Raw genomic sequence first — 27,585 nt, forward strand, 5'->3', positions numbered from 1 at the left:
TGGGAAGGATTACATATGAGTCAGGTTCAACAGAATCACCCATGGCTCCCTCCCTTATTTAAAATGCACATGATTTATAAGCTCTGCATGTCTTAAGCAACTATTTACAGTTTTAAAGAAAAACAAACCAATAGAACACTCAAAAAAACAAATAATTTTTTTTTAAAACACCACAAAAAAAAATTTTTTGTCAAAATGCTCATTTCAGATGCCTTGTAGAGAAGTTCTGGTCCCAGGCAATGGCCTGGTGCAGCTTGACTCAGTGACAGCAAAGAGTTCACAGGGCCCCTTCCTCAAGGATTAATATTTGTAGTGAGATAATTTAGCTCACTCAAAGAGTAAAAAAATATAAATAGGGACTCAAAGACAAGATTCAATATCCAAGCCTTCTGATGATATTCTTGAGGCTGTTTTCCTCCTGTTGTGCCACAAATAGTCATCTGGCAATATTTCTAGGATTTCTGTTCTAGATGATGAAATTAGTTTACCAGTCCACAGGGACAATTTGGATTGTGGTGTTTTCTTCTGTTTGGATTCCAATAAAGGCGCCAAATGGAAAAAAAAAAAGATGAATCAGCAACTGCATGAAAAATAATCACAGTTGTGGGGAAAAAGGCATTATTTAGCTCTGGCTTCAGGTCTGTAGAGCTCTTACCCCATGAAGTGGACTATATAAAATACTACCACCCTACTTTTGCCTAAGAGAAATACAAAAGCAGGGGTCCTTGGATCCATGAATGGGAGCATAAATAGTGCCATAAATAGAGTGCTTCTCCTTTAGGGACAAAAAAAAGGGTCTGGGCTGTAGAAAGTAAAAATGCTTTGTTGTCCCTTGGTCTCACCAAGCAAGACATGAAAAATAGTGTAGCTGAGAAGGAAGAACCTTTCCCCAGCACGTTAAAAGAGCCCTGTTTAGTACAGCTGGGCCCCCTCATTTCAACACCACTTGAAATACAAAACACTCGTGTCATGAAAAATCAGCATTTCCCATCGCTATCCCCACTCCAACGCCATAAGGAATGTGGGGTCATGAAGTGAAACTTGCAGAGAAGTCATCCCCTAAGAGCCACATGGCTTGTCCCAGCTTTTGGGGCGGATCTTCCATCCAGGGAGCTGGCCTGGGAGGTCTCAGCGTTCCTCCTTTTCCGATAAAGGGACGGGCACAGATGTGAGGGCAGAGATGTCTCCAGCCCTCTCCTGCCTGCTGCTGCTGCTCCTGGCAGGCTGCCTGGCATGCCAGCACCCTGCCTGCCACTGCCTGGGCAGGGTCTTCATCTGCCAGGAGAGCCAGGTGGTCCAGGTTCCCCGGGACATCCCTGCCAACGCCACCGAGCTGTAAGTAGGGAGAGGGAGCGGCTGGGAGCAGCAGCCTTGAGGTTGGGAGCAGCAGCTTTGTGGTTGGGAGCAGCACCTTTGTGTTTGGGAGCAGCAGCCTTGTGGTTGAGAGCCTGGCTTTCCAAAGGAGCTGCTGCCCGGCCAGCCAAAGGTCAGATTTAGAGGAGTCACTTGGGAGACTCCAAGCCGGCTGTTTGCAGAGCACAGCCCTTCCCCTGATGCTCGGTCGATTACACCTTGAAACTCCTCTCCGTTTCTCTGATCGTGCTCATTGTGAGGTCTCTGTTAAGGAAGGATTTTGCACGTTATAATACAAAGTGGAGGCTAAATTTGAGACAAGCATCCTTGGTGCTGTGACAGTAATTTGAAGCATAAAGTCTAAGCTTTCTTTACAGCTTTACTTTTAGCGCTGTCGGAACGTGCAGAGCAACTTGTCTGCCCCAAACAAGTCAACGATGAGTGTTTGTTTGTACTGCAGGAGCTTTCCAAAGGTTTGTGCTTGTTCGCCAAGAAGGAACTTAATGTTTTCCCTTTGAAATCTCAAAGGCATTGCAGAAAGGACTCTGATAAACATTCAGAGAGGGATCCTCCTCCGCCACAGGAGCGGCGTGCTTGGAGAGAGTAAACAATGTGAAGATAGAGAGGGGGCTTTGTCTATCTTAAAGCTTCTCATTATTTTTCATAAAAGTAACGTGAGCAATGAAAAAATAACGTGTGGCAGCTGTTTTCTGTGTCAGTAGCACAGGCAAGCAAAGGAGCTTGCGCAATGGCAAATATCTAACTGCAAGTGATTGTTTTCATTTTAATAGTTTGAAGGCAAATATCACCCTTTGCCAACACCCCCACAGACAGCTGGCATTGTTACAACATAAAGCAAAACCAAAAGGAGTAGTCCTGGATAAAGCCTTTGGTAAATAAGTGGAGTGGCAAGTTTGAAGGGAGGATGCAACAAAGAATGATGTGTCACTAGTAAGAAAAATACACCCCCATCCCAATTTTACACACCACAATATATCCATGGTTATTATGCCACAGTTTTCTTAGGGTACAAGTTTTGTTTTCTTCATAAGGAGGGGTTGTTATGCTCACTGACTAAGCAGACTGCAGTGAAAACTTGAGAGAAATGTCTGAATTAACCACAAAAGGTCAGTAAAAGTTTAAATCATTCTCACAACCGGAGGAAAAACTAATCCATCTGTGATTTAGGTCATCTAAATCTTGAGTGCACTGTGCTCCAGGCATGTACAGCTAATTTTGTTTAATTTTGCTTTGATTGTTTCTTTAGATTACACAGTTAAGGTCTGCCTTCTAGGGATTAAGCAAAAGCATTTTTTAATTATTTCTGCAAAGAAGTAGAGTTTTGCTGAAAAGCACCTGTTAGTAAAATGGGATTTGTTTTCTCCTTGTTAACTTCTCGAGGGTTTGTTGAGGATGCTAATTTGTGGGTTCTTAGCACAAGTGCTATTCTCTGAAACAGGCAGAATACAACATTAGTGTGACTGAAAACAGCAAACAAATCCTTTCTTCTGCCAGTGCTGTGCAAATACTGGATTTAGAATCTCTCAACTTGACTCTCTTCTCACTTTCTCAAAATAAAGCAGCTTTTGGTTTCTCAGAAAGTAATTCAGGTCCCATTCCATCAGTATAGCCCTGGGACTGATTTCAGCATGCCTTAAAAATTTGAAAGCTGCCTAGAGTAGCTTTGAATATACCAAACCTTAGCATTACCAAAGGCAGATACATTAGCTGAAGAGCTATCAAGTGACAAATAAATCTTAGATTTTTCCTTCAGGATCAAAGGGGAACTCTAGAAAAGTGCTTTCCTCTGCATCTCTCCACTGAGTGCCCAGTGGGGTGATTCAGGTTACTAAAATAAGTTTTACTGCTCCAGATGACACTGCAGGTACACTCCTGCTAGCAGGAAAATCTTGTTTTATGTTTTCTCAAAAAGTCTTAATGGGTGAAAAGAGTTTTTTGATCAGTGTACCAACTTTAGCACAGAAGGCCATGGTGTCTAAGAACTCTGTACAGGATGCAAGCAGAGACTTCTTGCTACATACAGATCATACAAGGTACTTTTTTCACCTAAGAGCTCATTTCTGGGAGTCTGGATGCAGTCTGTTTTTATTTATATAAATATAAAGGAGAAGGATTCATTCAGTACACTTACAGCTCTCCACCTTCCCTTATGTGATCTTGATAACTTTCCTAAGCTATCTCAGAGTCCTTCCCTAGTGTCTTTAAAATGTTGAATAGCATGCTGGTGAATGCTTTAGAGTGAGAACATGAGCCTGATCAGCCTCAAGCACTTCTCCCTTTGCTGTGTGTTTCTATTTCACTACAGCTGTGTCTGAAGTTGGGACACTCAGCCAGCTTAGACACTTGGTAGGAAAACTCATGATAAAGGTAAAAATAGTGCCCTCCCTAACAATTATCTCTTTCCACTGCTGAATTTTTAAATTGTTGTTATTTTTTAGTGTTTAGTGTTGGTCCTGAGCATGTGCTGCCATGAGGGGTTTCTTTGTGGCTGGCTTCCCAACGGAGAGAGCTTGGGCTGCAAGGGAAACTTGAGCTCTGCAGTGTGGTGCATGAGACAGGGGTTTGCTCCTGGCTGGATTTAGCAAGGGTGTTGCAGAGGGAAGGCCGGCAGCCTCTCAGAGTGAGTGATTTCATTCTGTACTCACCTCATGGAAACAGAGCAGGGATCAGAATCCACATGATTCCATCACTCTCATTTCTGCCACTTCTACTTTTTCACTTACAGGCCAAAATCTCATGAGAGGATAATCACAGCTTGGTTTGTCCATTGCTTTTTGCAGACTTCCAAGCATTCTGCAGGTGCCATGTTCTGAGTTACAGGGGAGGCTGTGGTTATTAGCTGCTTTGCTTTATAATCTTTGTCTGGGCAGAAGAATTTTTGGTATTTTTTTATACATACCATAATGCCTGAGAGATGGCTCTGACTTACAAATTTGGAGTCAATCTATCAGAAACCAGAGTCCAGCAGTTCAGATGGGAAATGTAGGCTCACCTGGGTCAAGTATTAACAATTATTTTCCTCTAGGGAAGAGAGGAGGGAGTGACTCAGTAGCAATTGCAGGCAGTTTGCTCCCTGAAGATCTATTCCAGCCTTAAAATCCAGTATCAAGTTTTGTAATCCATCATCAGTATTCAGTGGGATTTCATTTATTCATAAGAGGCCTTGCTTTGTAGTGCAAACAAAAATAACATTTTCAGAAGGGATCCTTCTTAAGTTTTAACAGACTAAGTAGAAACATTTGGATAGCACCAAGTTACAGGAAAACAGGAAATGGTCTCAAGCTATGCCGAGGGCTCATTGGGTTCAATATTAGGAGAAATTTCTTCCCTGAAAGGGTCATCAGGCATTGGAATAGCTGCCCAGGGAAGTGGTGGAATCACTGTGGATGTGGCACTTGGGGACACGGCTGAGCGGTGAACAAGGTGGTGCTGGCTTCGCGGTTGGACTCAATTATCTGGGAGTTCTTTTGCAGCCATAATGATTCCATGGTTCTAGGAGGCAGTTTAGCCATTGTCAGAGCAGTTTAGAGCTGTGTTATATAGAGTGTTTTCTCCCAAGCATCTGCAAACTATAAACAGCAGGGTTTTTTACTTGCTCGCTGCATAGGTGTTTTTTTTACAATTGCTCAAGGATATTTACTTTAGACTATCAAGTCAAGGCTGAGTAGATGTCTGAGCACTAAAACATCAGCTGCCTAGAAATAGCAAGTCCTGTGCTGTGTACTGAGTGAGTCAGATGTGCTTCCCAGCGACAGAAGCTGCAAATTATGTGAATTGTAGCTGCAACACTGTTACTGACAGCTGCAATTAGGATGTTTCTTTATTCTTTCACACTTAGAGTTGAAATTACACGGAAACTTGCAAACAGCTACACTTCTTGCTTGGGTGTTTATACTGATGGACTGACCTTAACCTGAGAAAGGCAAGGTGTGAGAGGATAAAGTAAACTCACAAAATTAAGACCCATAAAGCTTTGAACTCTCTGTGTTGTGGTGATTAATCTTACAGTCAATCAATAATACCACTCTCATCTTTTCAGGAATAAGATGAGAATGTTTTCACAGCAGAGCATATTGAGAACGTATTACATGCTGACTAAAGCCTTTTTAATTATTTTAGTTTTTAATTCAAACCAGTTTTGCATCTGTTAGGGTTACATTCTTCTCTTCCTGAATTTATGATCAGCTCCTACTTTGAAACAGTAAAAAACAGAGTTGCTGTAAGATTGCTGTCTGTATATCAGTGCAGTGGTCCAATCCTTAGGCTGGATTCTTATTTAACATTTTAATTGGGAGGACAAAAAGAAATGGGCAGATCATAAGAGAGGAAGAGAAAGAAACAGAGGAAAATTACACAAAAGGATAGTAAACTCAGCAGGACAGATCCTTGGCTGGTAGAAATGACCAAAGATATATATATATATTTACAGAAACATTCAATTTCTAAACCTCCAGGAGCTTTTGAACACAGGGAGTTGTACTGCACACAATGGAAGTGCCTTGCAGTGCAGTTCTCTGCTGGCTTAGTCCTGATGATATAAATAAATTCTTGCACATGGCTCCCACTTTACTTATAGGGTCTGCAGCTTGGTGCATGCATGAGAGAGGGATGGCAAAGTCTGAAGATGTATAATTGTGTGTATATATATATATATATATATGCACACACATGTATGTATGTATGTATGTATGTATGTATGTATGTATGTATGTATGTATAAAATATATCTTTGCTATGAAAGTGCATTCACTTAAAATTTAATGACTTGCTAAATCACTGAGCTTTTTGCAGGGAAACAGTGAAAGCCAAGACTTGATTTTGTTTGCATGCAGCATTGGGAGGGTACAAAGCTGATGCCCTTCAATGGGGTCAGCTACAGAGAGATTCTCTCAATATATAAATTCTGGTTTTTCCAGCAGTCTCTGTTATACACATGCACACACACACACACACAAACCGGCTGTGTCACATCCCCACACATCTGAAACCAGGCAAAATGGGCTTCTGGGCTGATGAGCTGAAATAAAGTCTCTCTGTTAGACATTTTAGATATATTCTGGTTCAGTTCCTACAAAGAATCAAAAGGTGCCTAGTGAATGAGGTAATAATAAATGTTTTTCTAAAGTGTTTGGAAGATTAAAGTAGTCATTTGTGGGAGTTACATTTTCTTGTCTCAAATATGGTGTCTTCATCTTGTGTGCCTCCCCATTCAAGTCATTAATATAGTTAAAAACCCAGGAGAGTTTGACAGTAATGTTATTCATGAGATGGGATCTGGTAAATACCAAAGTTAGTGTTGAGACACAGCAGGAAAAAAAAAGCCCTACTAAGATCTGAAATTAGCAGTTTTAAACTAAAATGTGGTAAAAATGGGGAAGCTGGTTAGCCTAGGGGACACTGCAAAGTAGGATGGAGGTCTGTCTTTTGCTTCTCCAATGAGAAAATGAATCACTGAGCAGATTTGAGGAGTCATGAATTCACTGGTGTCACGCACCAGTTAATTTCCTTTGCTCTGAATGGTGTGTTAGGCTAAACACTTCCACAATATGGATGATTTCCTGTCTTCATTTACTCCTCGTACGACAGTTTCTCACAACTCATCAGTTTTCACTCTGCAGAAGTAGAACACTGCATTCCAGACTTTGTTGCCGTCTCATGTCTAATACTGCAATGTATTAACTCCATCCCTCATCCCATGCGGGGACACTTTGGCACAGGGAATCCTATTGAGTATCACTCAAAGATGACTGCTGCTAGCTGGGAGAGCAGAGCATACTCAGAGCTCTAGGGAAATGCTTTCACGAGTTTGAGTGACATTAAAGTGCTTATGTGGCTCAGTCTCAGCTTCAATGAGCTGCCTTTCCATCCCTCACAGAGGGAGCTGAGGGTGTTTATGAAGAGAGGGATGCAGACAGGGCCATGTGTGTGGGTGCCACTGATGCTCTGACCCAGCTGCTGTACTGTGGGAGCTACCAAGCCAGGCCAGTTCATCTGTTATCCTTGTATTTGTCCATGCCGTTGTGCTTTCAGCTCCTCAATCACATTTAGCATCTTGGGAATTTGAGTTAATAATTTTCTAGATCAGACACTTAGCTGGTTCATGTCAGCATTGCAGTCTCGAAGAGTAAAGCTTATTATCTCCCTCAATATCCCAGGCCATGCCAATTAAATAAAAAAAATAAAATTTAAAAAAGCTTCTCAAATACTTGATAATCCCAGATAAATTTCTGAGATGATTTCTGGAGAAGAGATCCCCAGTGGGACAGTGCCTGTAAAAACTGCAAATCACATTCCCCTGGAAGAGTGTCACACATAAAATGTGTCACCTGATAAGCCAGCAGGAGCCAGTCTGCTGTGCCCCTCCAGGGTTTTCTGTGCAGATGCTGAGGGGGTTTCATCAGGCTGACATGTCACTGGAAACACTGCTTGTGCGAGAGTTTAACAAGGGTGACAGGAGAAAGTGGATGAGGAATGCCACAAAAACAGGAAAAGAGTTGCCCAGAGGAGAGATTATAAGTAAAAATATGCATCCCAAAGGGAGAGCTGCTCTGACTGCCAGCAGTGTGTGTGCAGGAAGGGGTCCTGCAGAGGCAAGCAGAGTTATCTGCCAAAGAAAAATAAGCAAACCTGTGAGACATCCAGCTGAGGAGCCAAAGAAACCCGTGCAGAGTTCAACATGCCTCACTGTCTCCTCTCCTGCTGGCAGTTTAGTTTAGTTAGTTCTGCTTAACTTTCCCAAGTCCTTGTGCAGGCAAGTTAACAGATAATTGGGGTAGGCTCACAGTTAATTTAAATTGTCATAGCTTCATTAATTTCAGTGGAAAGGACTCCATTCATTTTCACCATCTGGCAATGGGGAGCTCTCTCAGCCATGTGTTGTTCATTTTGGCAGCAGCTGATTGGGAATGTGTTTGTCTCTGTGTATGTGCGTGTGTCCAGTAAACAAAATAGTTTAGGCACAAAAGGCAGGTATTATTTTTCATAGCAGTCTATTAGTTTTACACAGTGAGGGGCAAGCACTCTGGTAGAAAAAGCCACTTTTCTTTGTTTAAGACCTTGACCTTTTCAGACAAAATCTCTAAATTATTTCACGCACTTTGCCTGTGGTTTGATTGGGCTGCTCTTATTAGCAGTGAAATTTAAGTCATTAAAATGAAGCTTATTTCAAATTATAGGTCAGACCAAGCATGGATTTCATGTAAGAGCATAGAAAATTATTTCTTGTAATTGTCTCACATACACTATAATAAGGAGCCTGATTTCTGCCTTTTACTCAGGTGTAATTTCTTTGATCTTGACGGTCTAGGGTCAGAAAAGCTTGTGGTTTGTTTACTTTTGCTCGATGTTTTCCTCCAACTATCCATAGGTCGTTCAGGAGCTCAGCCTGGAAGGTAGGGATGCTTTTTATCTCCCATTACCTTATCAATCCACCTACAATCATTTGCTCCTGGGTAGCTGGAGGAGAACTTACAGACTGTTATTATATGCAGGGGGAGATATGTGTCTGAGTGAAATGAAAACAGCCTCCAACCCAACTCAGCTGAACAAATCCTTGCTTCTCATAAGTGTATTGAGCTTGCTGAGCCTCCCTCTTTGCCTGGACTAACTAAAAAATGCTCTATCCTTATAAGTAACATACTCAGATCTTCCTATAGATAGGACAGCCTCAATTTTAAGCATGTACCCACTGGGTGAGCTGCAGGCAGAAGCTTTCAGCTCTTCTCACTCTCTTATCCATTGAAGAATGCTATTACTGGTCAGCATTTTAACATATTTGCCTGGAAATTCTGGTTTGTGAATGCCTATGGAGCATGATTCTGAGAATGGTCCTATTGGCACAAAGTTTCCCCATATCCACATACATGAGGATGTACTTTCTGATATGAATCCTTGCTCAAATACAGCAAGTTAATTGGAATTTATTTGTAAATATTTATTAGTCAGGAATCTGTGTATCTTCAGTGATTTTCCAAAAACACTCTGTGCATAAACATGCAGTGGGGAAAATTTCCAAGTTTTCAGTGTTTCATTCATCTTTTGTTTGAGAGTGGAGCAAGGGGGGGATATATTTTCAAATGAAGATGAGAAGATTTTATTTTTTTTTATTTGAAATAGTAGCATGCAATGAATGGATGGACTGTGTGAAGATTGGAAAAGAAAGTGGTGCTTGTTTTCTCACGAGATTTTTTTGATGTCCTATATTTATGTTCCAAAATTTTGGGATACCATGATATACTTATAAAGATATCTTCCCTCCCTCTTACCCCAAAACCAAATCCTACCCCAAGAAGTGTGCCCACACACCTGTGTATGTGCACAGAGTGTGTGTTTAACTTCTTCCTGCACCAGTTTGGCCCTGGGAAAAGGGGATGAGATTGGAAAACACCAGTGTGGATCTATAGCTGTAACTCCTAAAATGGCCCAGGCTGAGGTGAGAGAGTAATAATGGTAGGAGACACCCTCTGCCTGTCCCTTTTTCCTAAAACCAGGAGCAGAAAGAAGTGATATGTGGTTATTTGAGGTTGGTTTTCTTCACTGAAAAGGATGTCACAAAGGCAGGGTAAGAATTATAATGGTTTTCTTTTGGACACACCTTTGGGAGCCTTTTAATGGTTTTATATTCTGTGCTATGTCTTGTGCTTAGAAATAATCTCTGGTGTGACAGCCCTGCTTACACTTGGCTTTGAGAGGTTTGGATTTCAGGGCTTACCTTCAGGGTAAGCTTTGATTTCTTTTTTTCACCATCACATGGTATAACCACATTAGGCTGCTGCCTTTAGTAGCCCAGTAGGCATTTTTGAGGCCCAGACCCTTTGTAAAAGGGTTCTGTGGGAAACATTCATGCCTGTGAGAGCCACAGACATTCACTGAGGTAAGAAAGCACATCTGTCTCCAGCAGTGGAAGCACCACCTGTGCTGCTTCCTCTGGCATCTCCAGTCTCTCCACAGCTTTAAAAGAAAGAACACCAACAGCCAAATCCATTTTTTGCCTCTTGACAGCTACTGGGAAGCAATCAATTCTGAAGAGTCTTTCCTTGGAGTCCAGTCTCCCAGCAGGAACATTTGTAGACACACATAAATTTCTGAGCAAGGAAGGTATAAGTAGGGGGGCTATAAACCCATGGAAAGACAGTGGCTTGATGCTAAAAAACTTCTCTTGTCCCCAAAGTTTTCTTTGGCCAACGGCACTGCTATGGAAATTTTTGCTTTTCATTTTTGGCAAGTGAAGAGTCATAAAAGCAGCACAGGCTGTGCTAGGAAATGACAGCAGACCAAGAACTGCCTTGGCAGAACAACTTTCTAGGTGGAATTACTGGTTTGGGGAAATACTCGCTGCATCCGAATCCCACAAGCTGCAATTTCCTCTCTGCAGTATATTGTTGCCATGGTACATGAAGCCCAGACCTCATTCTCCAGTCCTTTGAAATCAGCATTAGTGGCCCCTGTGAGGGAATACCTTAAAAAAAATCTAGGGTCTGATTCCACAGGCGTTCATACACATCCTAATTGCTTGCCCAGGCTGCTCCGCTGCTTCCCAGTGGGACAAATCGCAGGTGCAAAAGTACCTGTCTGCTCTGATTTGCAGATTCAGGACTTTGTGCTATTGCAGTAGGCAGGAAACCACTGTGGGGAGAAATAAAATGGGCATTGAACACGCAAATAAAATAGCTTTTTAAAAGTTTGCATTTGTTTTAAATTTTTAGGGGAGATTTTAATTGTTTTAATGGGCCACATGGAATTGATAAAACTGTTTTAGGGCTCACAAAGTTTTCTGTCTCAACAGATTTCACAACATTCCTGGTAAGTATGTAAACATAATTTTATCCATTACAGTAACAGCAAAGCTATGGGCTGCAAGAGACAAGCAATTTCCCAAGAGTACAGGGTTTAACCCCATGGCTTAGCCTAACCTTATTCACCAGACTGTTCTCCTATGGCAAAATGTTTCCCTTTTCCAAATAACAAATAAAAATAAATACCTCTTGCACATTTGTATTTCGTTCTAATAACTATTTCTCAGCAGAGAAAGTTATAACTCTACTATTTTTTAATATCAAGTGAGGTGTAAAGTTTCAGGGCTTTTTTCCCTGAAATGCATTTTTATTGACTTGGTACATCTGCATCATCACCTCTTTCACTTTCTTCCTTTCTATACTTTTCTTGCATCAGTTTCTGTCACTGTATTAGAAGAACAGCATTTCCCAGCAGTGTTACAGCCAGTAATTTAAAGAGAGCTGAGGTGGAGATTTTGTGAGTATTTCAATTATGGCTAACGGTTGGCTCCATTATGGTCAGTAGGGCTGCCTATGGAGCACTAATTGGAAGGTTCTCACCCTTTTATGAGTTTAATTGCTCTCTGTATATTTCTCCTTAGTTAACGCTCTTCATAAATGCATGAATGCTGCATCCACAGGAATTTTTTAGTATATGTTTACAGTATTCATATAACAAACAAACAATATTTCTTTGACTTCCTTCAATTCTCTACATTCTATGCTGTGTTATGTCAGTATAACATAGAGAAATGAAGGAAGTCAAGGGATATTGTTTGTTTGTTATGTGAATATGGGCCCACACCCCAGAAATCATGTTGGTTATATGAATATGGGCCCACACCCCAGAAATCACATTGGTTTTTGAACACTTTAGAAATTGGAGCATGTCCATCCTGAGCTTAACAGAGCACTGTACAGGCTGGACAAGGAGCCAGCAGTTTCCATGAAGTTTCCACTGAGGAGAGGATTGATTCCCATTCCCTTGCATGTTCTGATGTCCTGGCCTGGTGGGGACAGCGTGCAGCCTCAGGGCTGTGGCCCAGCACCAGCTCAGGCCTTGCCATTTTGTTTGTCTGTTGAGAGGTGTGGACGCTGTCTGGGAGAGACACTCTGGCGACACTGGGAATCAGGGAGACTGGGTCTTTGTTCAAGGCTTTGAAAGGCTTTGCGTTTTTTTCACCCTGGGTGTGAGGCTGCCAGGAGCCGGCCTTGGTTCTAGGTGTGCATTCATCTCTCAAGTGTCCTCCAGGCCGAGGTGGTTATCAGCTGAAACAGGCAATGAGGCAAGGGGCGCCTCAGGAGCTCCTGCTTGCGTCTCCTTGAGGATTTTCTGCATTCCACAGAAAGCTTGTTAACCTCTGATCTGGTGGGGTGGCAGATTGCTATTTTTATTAGGCTGGCTTGCTAGCTAGAGTACATCTCTACAATGTCCATTGTGTACAGGAGTTTATAGATTTCTGTAAAACACCACATGCTGGTATCCTACTTTTATGAACAGCTTTGGGCTTCAGCCCATGTTGCATAGCAACACTCAGGGTTTTGTTAGTCTGAACTCAGGTGATTCAGGATGGCTCTCAATCTTAGAAGCCCAAAAGTCCCAGAAGCCTTGAGCTTCAATAAGATGCCAACTGCTTTTCTAAAAATGGCCCAAAGAAGGAAAAAGGTGCACCTAGACTATGTGGAAGTCTAAATTTCACCTTCAACATCAAGTATAGCATCAGTGTAGCAATTTCCATGGCTTTGAGTTCCTCCCTAGTGGAAGGTCTTTTTCCAACCTCAGTATCTGTATTTCATCAGCTGCCTAATAGAAGCTTCTGCCCATATTTTCACTGCCAGCCTGCTGAGGAGCATGCTTTCCAAGCTATGCCTAGCTTGCATGGTCATCTGAATTGTCTTTGCCTTTGCTGATCTTATTGAAGAAGAGGTGATGGAAAATACTGCCTGGAAAGAAAACAGTGTCAAACCAATCACTAATCATTCCCTGCTATCTCCATGCTGAAATAGCAATACTCACTGAGAGGCTACTTCTGCCAGATAAAGGATAATCACCTAAAACATCTGTGTGCCTTAGAAGATTACCCTTGAGTGAAAGAGATAGGAAAATCAAAAAGCATAAGCAGAGGCAGAAAATATTTTGATTGTGGCTTTCTATATTTTCAATGCTTCCTGTATAGGATGTAGAAGAGGCTGTGATGCTTAATTTCTTTTTCGCCTCTTACACAGTAAGACCAGTTTTCTGCAGAGTAACCAGCCCCCTGAGCTGGTAGACCAAGGTGGAGAGAAAATAGACCCCCTGTAATCGAGGAGGAAGTAATTAGTGTTATGCTGGGCCACCTGAAAACTCACAAGACTATGGCACCAGATGTGATTCACCCAAAGGCACCAAGGGAGATGGTGGAATGGCTCACCAAGTCACTCTCCCTCATTTACCATCAGTCCTGCTTAACCAAGGAAGTCCCAGACAGCTGGAGGTTGGACAATGTCTCATCCATCCACAGGAAGAACTGGGAGGAGCATCCAGGACACTACAGGCCTGTCAGCCTGATCTTGGTGCCAGGGATGGTTATGGAAGGGATCACCTTAAGTGTGATCACAAGGGCTCACAGTGTGAGCACATACAGGAGAACCAAGGAACCAGGCCCAGTCAGCAGGGCTTTGGGACAGGCATGTCCTGTCTGACCAGCTTGGTTGTTTATGACCAGGTGACCTTCATTCCCCGTGGGTGAGGGAAAGCCTGTGGATATAGGATTTCAGACTGTCTCTATTTCAGTGCAGTCTTTAATGCTGTCTCCCAGAGCATTCTTCTGGAAAAGCTGGCAGCCCATGGCTTGGATGGGTGCACTCTTGTCTGGGTAAGAACAGGCTGGACCGAGGGCCTGGTGGTGAATGGTGCCACACTCAAGGTGCCTAGTGGTGTCCCCAGGGCTCAGTACTGGGGCCGGTCCTGTTCAATATCTTTGTTCATGATCTGGATGGGGTATCAAGGGCACCCTTGATAACAGACGACCCCAAGCTGGGTGGGAGTGTTGATCTGCTGGAGGGCAGGAAGCTCTGCAGGGGGATCTGTACAGGCTGGATAGATGGGCTGAGACCAACATTGTGAGGTTAAGCAATACCAGGTGCTGGTCCTGCTCTTAGACCACAACAACCCCATGAAGTGCTAAAGACTGGGGGCAGAGTGGCTGAAAACTGCCCAGCAGAGGAGGACCTGTGGGTGCTGGTTGGCAGCACTGAACGTGAGCCAGGTGTGTCCAGGTGGCCAAGAAGGCCAGTGGCATCCTGGCCTGTCTCAAGAATGGTGTGGCCAGCAGAACCAAGACAGTAATTTTCCCCCTGCATTTGGCACTGGTGAGGCCACACCTGAAGTGCTGTGTCCAGTTCTGGGCCCCTCATTTAATGGAGACATCGAGGGGGTGGATAGACTCCAGAGAAGGGCAATGGAGAGGGAGTCCAAAAGCAGCAGAGAATATTCTTTTAAACAATGCAGCCTTGTAAACAAAGCCCTGGGAAATAAACATCCTTTACAGCTGTCAAACCCAGAGCAAATGTTCATTTTCTCATTGCCAGAAGCATTTCTTAATCTGAGAAAGTGAGACAGAATGGCTGTGATCATACCTACTCTTTGAACAATCCATTTGCAAGAATAGATATGAATGTCACACTAAAAAAAAAAAAAAAAGTAGTTGGCTATTGAGGTGAAATAATCAAAAGGGGTGAAATAACAAGCTCTGAATCTAACCCAACAGGTCAAGGGGTATAAATTAGCAGCACATTTTCTTGACAAAGTAATCAGCTACAAAATCCATGCATTCTCACATTTTTTTCCAAGGCCAACTTGTCTTTGAAACTTAAAAGACTTTTTGCCATGTAAAACAGAGGGAAAAGATAGGATATTCCGCAAGGAAGCTGCAATTAGAGTAGAGTAATGTTGCAGACCTTTGAAATAAATCTGAGGGAACACGTAATGATTCTGGAAGGGTGAGTGTGAAACTTCACAGGGACGTTTCAGGTTCAGTGGTTGATGCTGACTGTCATTTTTTCTTGCCCTTAAGCTAAACCAAACATGGTTAACCAAGCCTCTTGCAGCAAATTCTATCAGCTAGATAAGATGTGCAGCACTTAATGTACAGAATGTTGGCTGATTGTGGATGTCGCCAGAGAAGAATGTGAGGCCAACTCATTTTTTTGTTAGAAACTCTGATTGGGACAATTCCATCTCAGCATGAAGAGATTATCACTGCACCACTGATTGATTAACCTCTGTTCCCATTATTCAGGTTTCTGCATGCAATAAATTGTCTGTCCAATACATATTGAAAAATCAGTGGAAGAATTCCTATTGATTTCCATTGGATTGTGTCATAATATTGGGCCCAGTCTTTTACTGCATTGCTTTAGCCCTTGGTCATCAGCAGTGAAGTGTCAGCTAGCAAAAGCTAAGGAGTTGTGGCAATGTTTTTCTCATGTGACTCATGAATGGATGTTTAGAATAAAATGAGAGCATTAGAAATAGCTAACTTCTTACACAACTTATACCCTTTAATTAACTTCTCTCACAGCAAGTTATCATTGTTTTTAATTTAGCAGATGCCCTCAGACTGGCAAATGTGCTGTTTCATCCCTGCTGGAAATGTTGCTTTGTTTTCTTTATTTAAATTTTAATATGAGACATCCAGGAGGTGGAAGGAGAGCAGGGGTTTCAAGCGCCCTGACATCCAGTACTGTATCTTATGTTTCCCTAACTCCCTCTTCAAGGTGAGCAGTCAAGATAAGCCAATGATCTGCAGCCCATCTAATTTGTTTTTCCATCATTTTCTTAAGTTGTCTTATGCGCAATAGTCATTACAGTGTAAGTGACACTGCTGGAAAAATCAATTCTTCCTCACTGAATAGAAAATAAATTACACTATGCTTGAATCATAATTGGTATTTTGTTTATTTTGTTGGACTTCAAGTTCACCACTGGGTACTTTGCCCAGGAAAGTTCTGTGTCTTCTGGCAAAGGCACTGCTTGCTATAAACATTAAGGAATCTACTTCCGATCAAAATGTAATAAAAAATGTTCATGGATTTGCACTGAATTTTCTGTCAGATGTTCAATATGACGTCCTTGAAGACTATAAAGTCTCTGAATATTTATTAGCAAGATGGGAGTCTGTTCCAGATAGGCTTTGAACCACGCTCACCACTGGAGCATGTGAATGACTTTCAGTAGTACATCTGTCATAAATTCTATTATTACAAGATTACTATTCCTCTTCTGCTGTTTATCTATAATTCAACCACAACAATGAAAAAGACTCTTATGTGCTATTCATGAGCACAAATCCCACATAACTGATGCCAGCTTTTCAACCTGAGGATGAATGGGAGTCAGCAGAGGTTATCAGCACCTTGCATTGTTCTCACACATCCAGGGTGTCATCCCAAAGTGTGCCAAAAACCTCTTCAGTTTTACGATATTTGATAAAACAAATTCAGGACTGCTGGTTTGTACTTGGCTTAAATTAAACAAAAAGTTTCATTGGAGGGGAAGAAAAGGGGGCTGGGGCTGTTTAAGTACTTTAATTTTCTGTGTGGCACTTATTCCTCAGAGCAGATGCTCAGGGTGTTCAGGATGAAACCCCTGTGATGAAAGGGTGACCAGGTGCCAGGATAAAACCCCTGTGATGAAAGGGGAGCTCCTCAGTGACCAGGTCCTCCCATTAATAAGACACTGCAGCTTCCCGAGAGCAAAGTCCCTTTGGAAAAAAGGAATCCAACAAAACAAACAAAAAAGGATAAAGGGGAACAAGGTGCCTGTGTGCACCCATCCCCTCCCATTGCCCAAAGCCTGATTGAAGTTAATTCACCTCCCTTGTTCCCCTCCAGTGGATAACCCTTGGCTGAGCACTGGGGTTAGAGAGAACTTCCATGGTGTTCTCCAGCACCATTTCGTAACCTACTCCATAGAAATCCATTTTTCCAGTGAGCTGACCAAGAATCTCTTCACCTGAGCATTAAATCCCATATATAATGCAGGATACTTGGTTCTTGCTTATCTATTTAGTTCTGTCCCCCCTGTAAATTCCTACATTTATCTTCAGGAAAAAAATATTATTTTTTGTGTTTTATTTGTTATTTTGGGCTTTTTTTTTCCTTCTGGGGAAAAGGAAAGGGAGTCTATGTTTATGTTTGGATAACCTGGAGTATTTTCAGTATCCAGCTCTGTGTACAGCTGTTCTGGGAGAGATACTGAAAAGCTGCAAGTGGATTCTTTTGCCATCTTATCACATTCAGACAAGAGAAGACACCCCTTGGCTTATAATGATAAGCTACAGCCTTGATCGATTTGATCTGTGCTTTTGTTCTTCTTCATAATCTGAGCTATTGATTCTATTTATTAAAACTAATTTAAAAAACACAAGCCCTGAGTGCTCTGCTGTTCCAGATCAGGCTGCTCCAGGCAGTCTGATCTGAAGCTAATCCATTCACTGCTGATTTATTTTCACTTTGTTTTCAAGCAGAGTTCTGTTCTGTTTCTTTTTTTTTTTTTTTTTTTTTTTTCTTTTGGTTCTCTGTTTCTCTCTGAGAAAAAAGGCATTTTGTTTCACACCTCTAGTGCAAGCAGGGACACTTAGATTCCTTTTTCTGATATATGAAGTGAGCTCAGGAAAGTTTACCTGACTCTTTCACACAGGTTTTTGTTCAGAAGGTGTCCTACTGTGTATTGTTCTCTGTTGTCTTAAATCAAAGCACTACCTTTATGCTAGGAAAAAAATTTGTTTGCTTGAAAGCACTCAGTCTTGCCATCTAGGGGTTCATGGGAGTCACCATGTTCCTAAAGTAAGGGCCAGCAGAGGAAATCTTTTCCCTGTACTTCCTGGGAAGCACGGGTTTGTCTAAGGCCTGGCTGATAGTTCTCTAAAAATAAATACCTTTATTCAGACTTAGATAAATAGAATGAAGCCCTTATTATTCCAAACAGATTAAAAGAGGAATCTTAAGGAGACAGACACTTTTCAGCACCAAGCTGGCTTTGAGTTTCTGGGCAAAGATCAGCATTTAGTGACTTAGTTGTATTTTATTTACTGTAGGTGCATTTTGTTAGTGATGCCATTGGGCCTTCTTTCCCCTAGTTTAACACAGTTATTTAAATATTTAACTTCCAAATTATTTGGCTGGTTCAAAGCTCTCTGAGTGTCCAGCTTGTGAAGGGACTGCACATTGTGCCTACTGCATCTTTCAGTGTTTGCTGCTGCAATCTATTCTTTCCACAGTAAAAAAAAAAAAACTCATAGTCAGTTCCTAATTCATGCTGAGGTCTGCTTGGTCATCCTCACAGTCTAAAGCCTGCAATTTCTTTTGCAGCATGTCAGAGCTATCAGCTGGAGTCAATCAGGCAAAACATAAGCCTTGATATTGTCATGATGGAAACAGGCAAAAGGTAATATAGAGTAATATCCTCTGAAGCCTTGGTGTGGCTTTGAAAACACTGGGCTTCACTTCAGAATCAATATGGGCACAGCAAGATGGAGTCAGTGTTGCTGAATACATCTCTGTAGGTTAGAAATGCCTTATGTAGTGCATTAGGAAGTTATCTTTGTTTTGACTTGGGAGCCACAGGTAGATTATTGATGGGATACTTGCTTTAACCAATATTTAAGTAAAACCACAGTTGTTCAGATGCAGTGAGAAACTTCCCACAGCTTGTTTACAATATGATCTTGCCCCAGACCTTCACAGAGATGTTGGATAGCCCAGGGAGCATCTTCTGCAAGGGGTCAGCAACTCAAATTTGACCCATCAGCTCCAGCTGAGGCCGTGCTATTCCCAGTTTCCACCTCCTTGTCCCTGGGTCTCCAGGCACGGTTACAGCCCAGCACAGGCAGATCATGGCAAGTTTCTCCTTCTGTACAAAGGGTCTCTCTCCTTTGCCTGCTCTCTCCCTGCAATATCAGCTGTGGCTGTATGTGAATCAAGCATCCTGTGCACTACAGGGAGTGTTGGGAGCTGCTAAGGGTAGCTTAAGAATCAGAGAAGCATTCAAGATACTTTAGCACAATACTCCTCCAACCCCCAAATAATTCCAGCCCAGGGGGTTGCCTGGAATTTGTGTTGAAACATCAGTCATTGCCCACCCTCTCCAGGACTTCTGTGGACCTCTAGCATCCCTTTAAGCTTTCCATGCCAAAACGTCAAATTGGTTATTCCTCTTACAAAATTCATATCATGTCTTTGATCAGCATTAGTGCCCTCCTCTTTACCTTTCCCAATACTCAAATACACTTTTTGAGATGGAAGGGATCAGAACTCTGCTTTTACATTAGAGAAGGGAGAGGAAGGTTTTAGAGAAAGGGTGCAGCAAACAAGTGACACAAAACCCTTTAGCATTTGGAGTATTATGAGCCTCAATTTGCTTTCTAGTCCATCTTCCAAAGAGAGCCTGGGAGAAGAGTAAGGGACAACTTGAGACTTTGCACTGGCAGTTCAACTGGCCTGATTTTACAAAGATTATCAAAATTACCTAGGAAAAGAATTTGTGGAGATCTGAAACATTCTTTTAATATTTCCATTATTAGGGTATGCTGAACTGTTCTTGTCACATTTATTTTTGGTAGTGTCTCGTGGAGCCAGTTCTGTGCAATGAAATAGGAGTCTGAACGAGGTGCTGAAAGCATTAAATCCTATCAGCAAGTGCCACATCCACATGCCTTTTTTTACCCTGTTCTATGCAAGGAGATGCCTATCAGAGTCATTTAGAGAGCTGATGTCACAGTCAAATCAAGAAATATGATGGAAGGGTGTGTAGGAAGGGGGCAGAAGTCTCATCCTTTGAGGTTAGATGTTGCAAAGAATATATTTTCCCAGGCATAACTGCTAAGCTCATTCTTAGAGGTCTTCCATAATCTGCAGCTGTGCCATAAGCAGGTCAAGTTTCTCCCATCTCTATTTTACTCTTCTATCACCCTGTTTAGGAGTACCATGTATGTTTATTATTTTTAAGTGCTCTGTTGAGGGTTCATGTTTGAGAAGCAGTCTGAAGGGGAGAGCAGAAAACAGATCTTTATTCTGAGCACAACCTAGCATTTCAGCTGCCAGTGTGGTCAAGGTGGCCTCTTTCTGAAACAATGCTACTCACTTTCAAATACAATAAAGGTCCATGCTTGACAACAGTGCAGGCTTTGTCCTCTGTATTACTGAGAAGAGACCTGTCAGTGTTAAAGGAAACAGTACAGTTGTTATTTTTAAGGATAGTTGCACACTAGCTGCCATGCTATATTTAGTCAGGGGCATCATCTTAATACATGAAAATAAATCCATGGCTAAAGGAAGGTATATAGATAAATTCAGCTTTTTGCAGTGGCAAGGTAATTCCTGCTAAAATAATAGGGAAATGCAATTATTTCTTTTGCTTTGTACAAGGAGAAAGAAGGAGAAATCCTTGCTTTTTCATTCCCTATCAAATTGGTGATGTCTATGGGGAAGAGACCTCAATATCAGAGAAAGACTGTCAGGGAGAAGAGACACTCTCAGGAGAGTGCAGGACAATATTGGAAGAGTCCAGGCACCTGCAGTTGATATCCCTGTGACTGTTTCCCTCAGAAATCTCCAAGAGATGAGCTGAGAAAAGTTCTTGACATGGGAGCTCTGTGACTGAGAAGAGGACCAGGAATGTGGGAGTGTGTGTGGTGAGCAATGGCAGTGAACAGGAATTTTTACAGGACTTGAATAAAATGCGCAAAGTGCATTAAGTTGCGAGGACTGTGAGCTCTTTCACAATTACAGGAACCTGTTGCTCACTTTAATCTCATGGGTACTCCCATTCTCAGTGTGCTTTGTGGCTCACCCCCTTTCACATGCAGCAGCAATTCCAAGAACCAGCCCCTGAAAGATTCAGCAGAGATTCAGATTAGAGGAAGGTATGACCAGAGGAGATTTCCTTTTTTGCATGCTGCTGGAGTGACCTAAGTTTGGGATGTTTTTCCACTATGTCACTTTGAGTGTTATTTCAAAACTTAAGCATTTAAAATTTAAATGTGTACTTCGGTAGTTAAAAAGAGGTAAACTCTCCCCTTGCCATGGTGCTGGAGAAGCAGGAGCATGGGGCACAGGCCCAGTACATTTCTGCATTTCAGGATAGCTGCGTCAGCACAAATCTGGTGCCCTGGGAAGAGCAGAGTAGGTGCTGTTTGACCCTTCCTGCCATAGAGGCTGTTTTCCCAATAATTCCACTTGAGTTAGTTGTGTTTGACACTCACGCTGCTCTTTGGAAAATACAGCACGTAGTAGATAGCAGAGAGAATATTTACTTTTGCAAAGCTTGTATTCAGATAGGAAAGAGGAGTACAGTGTCTCAGTACTGTTTCTCAAATGGTTTCTGACTGCTGTGGCACTGGGAGTATCTGATATCTCATTACAACTTCAAATAGGCCTTTGCATGTATCCAAATTAATCCAAATATTTGGTGGGGACCCTGTTACTTATTAGACTGTGTGCTAAGTAGGGAATGTAACAGTGAGTGTCTTTCTCTTTATTTCATTAATATTCTGGGATATTTATTTCATTAATATTCTGGGATATTTCAGCTGTGTCCCATGAAGCAGCCTAGGTACAGTATCTATGAAGATATGGATAGGAAAGGAGATAAAAAGCACTCTAGCTGTTTCTAATGAATTTATCAAGATAAAGTGACACAGTTACAAATAATTAATTTGGTGTTTTGCTATCCAGTGATGGCTCAGCAAGAAGTTCTGCAGAAAAGCTTCCTTTTCTCTTTTACGTTTCCTAAGGCACCCAACTCAGAACTGAAGGGATTTTGTCCCTGCAGGATTTGTCTCAATCCATAAAAATAACATCATGTATGGTGGCCCTGCCAACATAGAAAGTCCCAAAGTCTTAGAGGCAGAAACACCACACACAAAGAACACTTGTCACCTTTTGGGAATGACCTCAGGCAATGAACAAACCCCAGTTCTCTCCCTGCTGTGAAGTAAGACCTTTTTTGACTCATTCTTGGGACAGGAAGAGTCTAAGTGACCGGCTGTGTGTGAGCAGGATGGCTATTCTTGCACTGCATCAAAAGAGGGGAGGAAAGTTGTGAAGACAATACCTAAAAAGCTTCCCATCTGATTGGACTGTGGACATTTTCCAGAACTGTATTTGCCTTGACAAGCTGCCCATGGGAAAGAACACAAAGTGAAACATTCTTTTTGCAAGAACAAAATACCCAGTACTTGTACAATGCTCCTTTTGTGTAGGAAAATATGCAGAGATATTAATTTAGAGCTATTAACATAAATAGATGTAACACCAAGAATGTTGCTCAGAGTGAATGAATTTTTAATGTCTCCTCCTCACCACAAAGATGGTTGCAGATATCAAGGTCAGGTTTTAAGGAAGCTGTACATTCATCACATGCTGTACATTTCTCAAAGGCCCCCTGCAAGTAAGCTGTGAGGAACAAGGATGTGCTCTTCTAAAAGTAACACAGTGTCTTACAGGATAGTCAAAACTAATAAAAGTATAGCTATTTGTAAAAATAAAGCAATCACTATTTCCTGGCTCTCTGTAACCAAGATGGGATAACTTCATTCACTGGTGTTATTTATCTTGCACAGAACACTTTTCACAGCATGCCTTTGACATTAATAGAAGCAATTTTAGCTGTGCTTTCAAGCTTACTGCTGGCCTTTTTTGTGCTAACTCATTCCAAGCAGTTAAACTCTTCCCAGATGCAAACATGATAACTGTGATTCTGCTCAGAGGCCTAAAGAGGACTTGTTTGTTGCAATTTGTGCCCTTTTTCTCTGTATGTGTATACACTGTAGAGAAATCCAGAGCTCCAGATTTGCTTTGCTACAGCTCTGGGTGAGCTTAAAGCAGTGAAGAGATCCTCCCTGCCAAACCAGCATTGCTTTTTCTGCTTTACCTGATGTCATTGTGTAGTTACTGCTGCTTGCTCCTAAATCTTCAACAAAATTAATTGTCAGGGACTTTACAAAATCAGTTAACTCACACAGGCAGCTGGTCTGAATAATCACAACTCTTGTGCATCTCCAGCTTTGCCTCAGTGCATTTGCCCCAACCTAAATGCACTGAAATAACTACAATAAGTGTAGACCATTCACGAGTAAAAGCTTTGGTGCTGTATTCCTTTTTCTGATTAGGAGTTTTGCCATCTTCTCTTTTTATTTTCTCCTGTTCCTCCATATCCTGATTCCTCCCACCTTATTTGAGCAGAGCTATTTAAAAGCATCTTGGAGCTTTATTTTTAACTGGCTGCACGTGTGACCTCAGAAGGAAGCTATCTGCTGTGTCCTGGGGGATGAGGCAGCTACTGAGGACAGGGTGTGCTTTGTCCAGAAATGAAAAGGCTATCAGTGCTGAGACTAAACATGCCTTGGCTTTGGAAAACTAACCCAAGTAGGAGGGAGAGTAAGCTTTACAGGCCAGTTGCTTGACCACTTTGACAGTCTTTTACATGCTTGGTTGTTTTGTTGGTTTTTTGGTTGGTTTTTTTTTTTTTTTTTTTTTTCCTCAACAGTTTTCTGCTTCCTTATCTCTCCTTATCAGCTGTTAGCTGCCTACTGGCACTGTGGGCAATTAATTAGCTGACCTAAGCAAGGTCCTCAGGGAAAAACAAATCCCAGAGCAAATTTGCTGTGTGCCTGTGGGAGCAGCATCACAGCTCTGCTGAGAAAACAGACCTGTTGTTATCCCTGCTCTGGTGTTGTGGGCACTGGGCAAGTGAAAAGGGCATTGGGGGTGTGATCTTGAAATGCAGCTTCCCTGCAGCTTTTTGTGGCTGGGGGACAATATTACACTGCGTAAGTGTTAACTAAATTTAGAATAGGAATGCAATCAGTGCTATTAATTATCCTTTTAATATAATTCCAAGAAGAAAAGGAAATTGATTTTTATGGGAAGCCTGATAAAGATTAAGAAGTGATTTTTCATCAGCTTGCTACACTTATTCCTTTTAGATTCAGACCTGCAAAGCAAATGGACATCACTAAAAATTTTATCAACACAGTTCCAATTGTATTTACTTTTTCTGTAAAATATTTTATTTAGTTGCTCACAAACCAAAATATTTTCTTTCTCATAGATGCCCTTTACATCTCTCCCAGACCTGAAGAGATTCCCAAGCAGCCTTCCTGCTAGGAGGACACATTCCCTCCCAGATTAACCCTACGTTTTCTGTCTTCTTCATAAAATGTGCATTGCCTAGATTTTCTTTGGAATACTCAACTTTACCAGCTTTTATTATCCCACAAGAGGAGTAAACCAGCTGCACTGTCTAGATAACTTCTTCCTTGAGCATTTAAAAGGGATGAGGAGCTGTCTTAAGCACATTAGGTGGATGCAGTGATCAGATGCTTCAGTCCAGATTGTGCATGTTAGCAAGGGATTATGCTCTTTCTCTCATAAATCCATTTACATGTGTATGAAGTAGGGCCTCTCAGACACTGAAATCCATGTCTCAGTTGAACAAATGAATTGCAAAGCTCTTCCTCCATTATTCAAGTGTGCCTGAGCTATCAGGGTCCACTATTTGAAATGAATCTGTAGTTACATGTATAGTCATTATTAGAGAAATATTCTGCTTGGCTTTGGGTTTCTCTTAAGATAATGCCATATCTCTCTGAAAAGACGAGCCAGCAGGATGGTGGGAGATGTTTTTTGTCACTGCCTGTGGCATTCCTCATGATCCTGCTTTACTCAGCTTCACAAAGTCCCTACTTGAGAACCCCATGGAATTGAGGTGACTAATACAAATCTTTCCCCATTCTTAAATTAAAGCCTCATGAGTGTTGAAAATAGCTCAGCAGCATGACATGAATGCACTGTAAAGACTTTAAAACCAAAAAGAAAATAAACCCAAGCTTTTTGCATTTAGCTTGGTGGGTTTTGAAGCCTGATGTTTAGCATCAAATTTATGACTTTTGTACTTCTCTCTGCCTGCTGTTAGGAAAGGGAAAACATAGCTTTTTCTGAATGCACCTACAAGCTACTTAATAGATTCCAGAGGTTTTCCACCTAGGCAGCTGAGCAGGAGAAATACTTTAATGTTCCTATATATCTACATATGCCCCTTCCCAGTGAGGTGTTCACTAGAACCAGGCCCCAGTCACAGTGAAGTCAGATGACAGTGTGAACCCATTTCAGGGAGCTGGAGGCTTACAAATGTTCTTCATAAATTTAAATTACATCGCATTCCGCTCTAAGGAATCTCATTATTCATTCTGGTGAGAATTAGGACAGAAGTTTAGGGCCAAAGTGACACAGATCAATTGATTTACACCATCTGGGATGTGATCTGCAGTGTCTATTTGTCTCCTATTACAGCATGAAAAGCAAAATATTCTTTCACTGTTGCATTGACTAATCAAGCAAAAACAGAATAAAACCCACCCCACCAGGATGCAGGATCTTGTTGATTTGTGCATTTAATCAAGGGCACGTTAAATAGGTCATAGAATCAATTTGCCTTTCCCTGATGTAAAGCAAAAATTCATCTGTTGCTTGTGCAGGAACCTCCAAAGCAAGAAGCAAAAACAAAGAAACAACAAAGAAAAAATCAAAAAGAATTACAGAGACTAAATTAAATTTCACTGTAAATCTTTGTTTGACAAAATGCACATTGCTGCAGAGGATTAGAAGGTGATAGCATCAGTCTATTAGCTCAGAGATTAGAGTAAAAATGTTCTTCAAAATCCTATCACATTTATTTCTTTGGAACCAAAGTTGGTGATTTAGCATTATGGTCACTGAATCTTTTTTGGCTTTTTATTTTATTTTCCTTTGGTCTTTAAGTTATAAAGTTTATAGTGTCTGCTTGATATAGTTCATTTTAACGTCAAGAATTTGCAATTTACATGAGGCAGAGAAGATAATTCCACAATGCACACACTTTTCTGATTAACTGTGTGTGACTTAAGTAGATCTAAGAAATGTGTTTTAACGAGTGTTTTGAAAGACCTAAATTCAGCCAGGCTTTATGATGCAGAAATTGTTTTATTTTTTTTTAACCAGTCTAATTTCTGATAATCAGTGCAGTTCATTGTTGTGCAAGGTTATTGCCAGTGGCAGGGGGAGGCCTGTGCCAAGGAAGGGAGTTGGGGAGAGGGGACACAAAATCATTGTGGGAGCAAGTTCTGGTGGAAAATTTGTGCCAAAGAGCACCTTATTAATTATTCAAAAAAACTTGTGGGACCAGGGTCTGAGAATTCTTTTGATGAATATGTAAAATGCACCATTCTGAACACAAATGGCTAACCTCACAAACACAGTGTAGCTACATTGGCTTCAGATTTCCTTTGCACTTTTTTTTCAGAGACAATTAGCAGAAGTGACCTGTATAGTTCCACTTTTTTTATCTTCTAATTTTACAAGCCTTTTTAATCACCTGTACCTTGAGCATCAGGTATTTAAATAATGACATCCAGCCCTCTATCCTTTCATTAAGAGGTCAATCTCTTTTCTATCACTGGAATCATGTGGGGCTGCATGAAAGAACATTAATTTTTCTGAAGATTTTTTTTCTTCATGTCTTATGCTCTGCCTGTCTGAACTACTTCAGCTGAAGACTCTATTTTAAGAAAAGATCAATAAATCTCTTCATAACTGGAAATGTTAGAGGGTTATTCCAGAACATTTTAGCAGTGCCTGCTAATTTCTGTTCTTTGCATCATGTCCTCTACGGGCTCTGAGATTAATTTGCCACTGTGATATTTCTGTGATACTGGACACAGCCATACAGAAACAAAATGCATTTCTATTGCTTGTTCTTCATAGTGGTATAAAGTGCAAGTCATCCGTGTCAGTGATGCTACTGTTTTAAACATCAGGTTTAAATGTCCTGTATAAATAAACAAATCTACAGGAGATAGTTCTGTCCTCATCTTGACAGGTCTAGCTTTAAGTTGTAACATTTTTTTAGTAGCTTTATAATACAGGAGTATACTCAAACCCATTCATGGGACAAATGAAATTGATACAATAGAGATATGTAAAACAATTAAAAATGAGAAATGGAAAAAAGCTGTGGGAATTTTGTATGTTCAGTCCAGAGAAATAGAGAGAGTATGAGTGCGATTGTAAAACTGGAGCAGACAGCTTCAGTCCCTACCAATAAACTATCCAAGAATCACTTTCAACAGATATTTAAGCCAGGATTTAGAAACCTCTCCTGGATGTCATTGAAGCAATGGGCCAGACTGAAATCTATCCTTTTACATAGTGAATAACAATAGTTAATATTGCCATTTTTATATTTCCAGCTATGTATATTGCCTTCCCACAATGCAGGATAACCATGCGACCATCTGGTGCTTGTTTCCTTTTCCGTGCTTCCTGATGTGTTGTTTGTTAAGTTTTTGGTGGCTCCAACACTGGAGTCCTTTCTGGGACCTTCTCATGCCTTGTGTTGGGCACCTGGCTCTGGGTTTTC

At 41.4% G+C, this 27,585-nt stretch overlaps 1 protein-coding gene across 1 annotated transcript in view; it reads left to right on the forward strand.

Moving 5' to 3' along the window:
• Nucleotides 1–1,070: 1,070 nt before the first annotated feature.
• Nucleotides 1,071–27,585, forward strand: part of FSHR (follicle stimulating hormone receptor) — an 82,362-nt gene continuing 55,847 nt past the window's right edge. The window contains 2 exon segments of the mRNA XM_059469291.1: nt 1,071–1,152; nt 1,155–1,335. Of these exon segments, the coding sequence (XP_059325274.1) occupies nt 1,071–1,152; nt 1,155–1,335 (263 nt within the window).

This window comes from Ammospiza nelsoni, chromosome 3 (genome assembly GCF_027579445.1).
Source record: "Ammospiza nelsoni isolate bAmmNel1 chromosome 3, bAmmNel1.pri, whole genome shotgun sequence".
NCBI lineage: Eukaryota > Metazoa > Chordata > Aves > Passeriformes > Passerellidae > Ammospiza > Ammospiza nelsoni.